Source organism: Muntiacus reevesi, chromosome 2 (genome assembly GCF_963930625.1).
Source record: "Muntiacus reevesi chromosome 2, mMunRee1.1, whole genome shotgun sequence".
NCBI classification, from domain to species: domain Eukaryota; kingdom Metazoa; phylum Chordata; class Mammalia; order Artiodactyla; family Cervidae; genus Muntiacus; species Muntiacus reevesi.
This window is the reverse complement of record NC_089250.1, coordinates 263,833,837-263,838,659: the sequence shown is the minus strand read 5'-3', so window position 1 is coordinate 263,838,659 and position 4,823 is coordinate 263,833,837. Positions and strand designations below refer to the sequence as shown.

The window sequence follows — 4,823 nt, the reverse complement described above, 5'->3', positions numbered from 1 at the left end:
GGGGATCTTCCTGACCCAGGGATCAAACTGCATCTCCCACATTGGCAGGCAGATTCTTTCCCATCTGAGCCACCAGGGAAGCCCCTTAAATGTGCTAGGCACTGCACTAAGTCCTTTTTTCATTTTCTTTCATTGGACTCGTAAGACAGCCCTTTGAGGTTATAGCTATTATCTCCGCATTTTACAAACATGAAGTCTGGGGCAAGAACAGGTTAACTAGGAGAGGTGATCATAGACTCTGGAGTCTGACCCTCCCAGCTGTTTGACTGAAGGCAAGTGATACCACAATCCTTGCCTAAGTGTGTTCCTCTGTAAAATGGGGGCAATACTTTCAGCTTCACAGAGTTGTGATTATGAAATGAGGTACTGCATAGAAAACAGTTAGCATGGGGACCAGGCAAGAAGTAATCCCTTAAGAAAAGGTAGCATCTTCTCTTTGTTTCTTCCAAAGATAGGGTTCCAAAGGGTTCAGACCCCTGGTTTTTGCATCCCATCTCCCCAAAATGCATCACATCACAAATCCTCAGGATTGTTCTGTTAACTTGTTTATTTTATAGACACATGGGAAGTTGTAGCTGAGGACAAATTGAGACCAAACACCACATGGGCCTCAGTTCTTCACTCAAACTTGCCAGAAGCCTAGGAGCTTGGATGACAGCTGGTCTTCTTGATGGTCAACAAATGAGAGCCTGAGGGCACCAGGGTCCCAGGCTTGCTGTGGCAGGTGTTCTCCGTACCACAGCCCCGGGCCGCAAATTTGACATCTGCTGGAGGGGATTTTAGACTACAGTCAGGATCTCCAATGCCTCCCCTCTCCTAGTCCAGGGTCACGTGCCCCAGCCACCTTCTGCCCCAGATCTTTGGAGCCACTCTCCCCCTTAGAATCTGGAAGAGTGAGGCTCCAGTTCTGGGAGTGTCTGGAAACCCTGTGCCCTCCTACCGAATTTCAGGAGCCCCTCCCGACTCCGTGCAAGGCCAGTCACGGTGACACAGTGGGTTTCCTCGCCAACACAGAGCGCGTCCTGAGTCGAAGTGCATGTTTCCGTAAAGGTATCGAAGCAGGAAGGACACCGAAGGCCATTCTCTGTGTGGTTTTTCACGAACGCTGAAGAGGAGGGTGGAGGGTAAGGTAAGCGGAGACATTAGCCCATTTCCCAACATCACAACCACTCAGGGGACACCAGTTGCTAACGCACACTGCATTTTCAGAAAACAGTATTTGACTGCATTGGATCTTAACTGTGGCCTGAGGAATCCAGTTCCCTGACCAGGGATCAAATCCCTGCAGAGACCGCATGAAGCCTTAGTCAGTGGACCAGCAGGGAAGTCTCTGGACACTGCAGTTTACAGGCGAAGAAACCAAGGCTCAGTGCAAGGAGGACGCTCGTCCCCGGTTACAGGGCAGGTCAGGAACAGGTGCTCACAGCTGGCTGGGGCAGGGGAAGGTGGGCAGGGAGGGACTCCAGCTGTGGGGCTCAGCCGGGGCTTACCGGGCAGCGGGTCTTGGTTGCACCCATCATCCTGGCAGCAGCGCCTTGTGGAGCCCATGTAGTTCTCAGGGTTCATGGTCATGGCCAGGAATCCTGAGTCACACTCGCTGGATTTCGCACACCCCTTGTAGCTGGTCACCACCAAGGAGCCCTCTGCAGATGGCCGTGGGCAGAGGGCTCAGTGGCCCCCGGTCTGGCCCCTTGCCCTGGGTTGTCCTCCCCACCTATAGTTTCCCCAGCCCACTGCTGTCTAGAGAGGTCTCTTCCAGCTCCCCACGTTCAAGCCCCCTTCTCCCTGGGGCATCATCTGAATGGATTATCAGGTATGCACCCCATCCTCCCCCTGTCCTCAGGCTGAGCTGGACTCTCCAGAGTGGCCCCTTCCACCCCAGGGCCACCCCACTGCCATCCTGCAGGGGTCGCACCTGGAGTGGTCTTTTCCAGACCACCTGTGACTACCCCCATGCCTGTGTGAATGGTCTCTTCCAGTCTTCAGCCCTCCCCTGACCCCTGGAGTTCCTTCCACCAAATGCTGGGATGGGGCCTGCATCCATGCCTGCTGTCACACCCATTTCCTTCTCCATCTAAGGTAGACTCCCAGATTTCCCAGGGTCACTCCCCAGACTTCCTACCTATGGTCTCTCTGCCCTCCTTGGCTACTCAGGTCTTGCCTGGAGTGGTCTCTTCCAGTCTCCCTGGCCTTCCCCTTCCCCACCACAGATAGGGTGTCTCCTCCAGGCCTAGGCTTTCTGCTCTTTACACCACGTGCTTGGGTGTGTGGGGCTCAGTTCTGCCTGATGCTTTGCAACCTCATGGACTGGGCCCAGGGATCCTCTGTCCTTATACGTCTCTCTCTCTATGACAATATTGGGAATCCCAGATGGTGCAGGGGTAAAGAATCCCCCTGCCAATGTAGGAGATGTAAGAGACGCGGGTAGCATCCCTGGGTGGGGAAGATTCCTGGAGGAGGAAATGGCAAGCCTCTCCAGTATTCTTGCCTGGAAAATCCCATGGACAGAGGAGCCTGGCGGGTTACACTCCATGGGGTCGCAAAGAGTCAGACACAACTGAGCTTGCACCCAACTCAAACAGCCCCAGTATCTCCCTCTTTCTCTAGTCAGGAACAGTCTCTTGCAGCCCGCATCTCTGGGAGACCCCTTGCAGCCCCAGAGAATCAACCTGATCACATTCTTTGCAACTCACCCAAGTCTGCTGTATACCCACCCCTTCACCTTTTACATATTAGATTTCCCCCTTCTCTGGATTTCTCTCTTCCCCATGTCCTTTGCGTTCCTAATTCCTTCTTTCATAAGAAAGTCTGTGTCTGCCCCTCTTTATCCTCTCTTTGGAGTCTCATCTTCAGAAATCCTTGGCAATAGTGGTATCTGTCATTCCACCGGATTCTCCCTTCACCACCCACCTCGAGATTGCCTTTCCCTCTTTCTTGACACAATCATCACTCAACGGTTCCTCCCACTGCATGGTGGTATCTGCCACCCTGAAGGCACTGCCGCCCACCTCCCCAGCATCTGATACCAGCCCCTGACCACTTACCTTTTTTGGCTTCAGTTAGGATAGTTATGCAGGTGTCTTCATCATGAGTACAAGTCTGCAGTTTTCCACTGCAATTGGAACCGTCACTGCTACACACCTCACAGCTTAGCGGATTCCCTGCAGTTAGAGAATGGGGCTCTAGTGAAAGGTGCCGTAGTCTTTGGGCCATGACTCCCGAATCCAGACAGGGATAGGGTGGGGGGGTCTGAACAAAAAGGTCTGGTGTCTCCCTGGTTATTCAAGGGTGGGGCAGTGGCCGCTGAACAGGAATCTTCTGAAGCTCGGCAGGGATGCCATGGTGCTGAGAGCAAAGCTGCTTTTTGGGGCGGGGCAGAAAGCAAGTCCGATCAGGGAGCAAGTTTATGTAATTACAAAGCTGGGACTTGGGATGCTACACCCCCTGAAAAAGCTTGGGGACCTTGAGGGGACCTGCTGAACATTTCCATGGGCTTTAAAACTTCTTAAAATAGTTTTAATTTTCTTTTTTCTTTTGTTGCCTGTGCTGGGTTCCTGTTTTCTGTTGGTTTCTCTCTAGTTGTGGTCAGTAGGGGAAACTCCCTAGTTGCGGTTTTGGGTTTCTCCTTTGTGCTGGTTTCTCCGGTTGCAGAGCACAGGTTCTAGGGCATGAGATCACTAGTTGTGAAGTCTTAGTCACCCCAATGCATGTGGAAGGTTCCTGGGCCAGGGACTGCACCCATGTCCCCCGCTTTGGCAGGCAGATTCTGCCCTGAACCGCTGGGGAAGTCCTTCATGGACTTGTCTGAACCTTCAGGTTCAGCTCGTTCTCAGAAGGGGGATCACCTTCCGTGTGGGTACCAGGCTGTCTAAGTCTGGTAGGCAGTGGGAGCTCAGGCAGGGGTACCTGAGAGGGGATCTGCATCTCTGGTCAAGAAGAAAGATCGAGGACTAAGAGGATAAGGGCCTGGACTCCTTGGTCCTGAAATAGGAGGCTACTGCAGGTCTCGGTCCTGGGGAAAGTGGAGCTGCCTGAACTCCTATATCTGAGGGAGGAGGACACCAGAGACCTGAACTCCTTAGAGTCCTGGGAGAAGGGAATCTCTCACCCTCGCCTCATTTTTTTTTCACACTAATGACAAACACTAATCGTACTCTCATCTGATATTCTAGAATTCAGGTGTCTTGTTTTGAGACACTGCCTGGGATACAGGGAGCAGAGCCCATCCAAACCCCTCCTTTCTCAGAGATTTAAACCCACATGTTTTTTAGCTCTTCCTCCCCTGGGGACCCAGGCTTTCTCCCCTTTACCCTCTGCCTTCTCCATGAAGTTCAGTTCCCAGGACACCACCTCTTTCCCTTCTCCCTTCAGGACCTGGCAGAATGTTCTCTCATATTCACTGTTTTCAGGGTTCCAGGAGTCCAGAGCCCTAGTCACTTACCCCGACCCAGGAGGGTGCAGAGCAGCCCGGAGGCCAGCAGGAAGGTCGCAGCTTTCATGGAAGGCTTCATGATGGTTGGGTGTGTGACCCTGCAGGCCCAGGTCCCCAGCTGTTCTTATAGTAAGCTGAGGGGGCGGGTCTGGACCTACCTCACCGCTAGGCTAAGAAATGATGATGTAAGCCCTGGGCTAGGTCTCTGCAGGTCTGAGTGGGGGAGTCAGGACAAGAATCCAAAAGGAGCAGTGGTATCTTGTGCCCAGCCCCCTCCGCCATGCAGCCCCAGGAGTCTGGTTTCCAACCCTCTCTTCCATCAGGTCCCACTGCCCCGCCCGAACCCCCATTTTTTCTAATGTGAATCCCAAGATCAGAAACAGGTCATTTT

General features: G+C 53.1%; 1 protein-coding gene across 2 annotated transcripts; it reads right to left on the bottom strand.

Moving 5' to 3' along the window:
* Nucleotides 1-639: 639 nt before the first annotated feature.
* LOC136158807 (phospholipase A2 inhibitor and Ly6/PLAUR domain-containing protein-like) lies at nt 640-4,517 on the bottom strand. Of its 2 annotated transcripts, none has more exons than XM_065920623.1 (5): nt 4,442-4,517; nt 3,045-3,161; nt 1,491-1,643; nt 941-1,105; nt 640-767 (listed from the first exon to the last, which is right to left on the bottom strand). In XM_065920623.1, the coding sequence occupies exons 1-5, from the start codon at nt 4,509-4,511 to the stop codon at nt 640-642; spliced, it is 633 nt and encodes a 210-aa protein (XP_065776695.1). In that variant the 5' UTR covers nt 4,512-4,517. The 2 variants fall into 2 exon arrangements, with proteins under 2 accessions (XP_065776695.1, XP_065776696.1); XM_065920624.1 differs by having other exon boundaries at nt 640-764.
* Nucleotides 4,518-4,823: the final 306 nt, after the last annotated feature.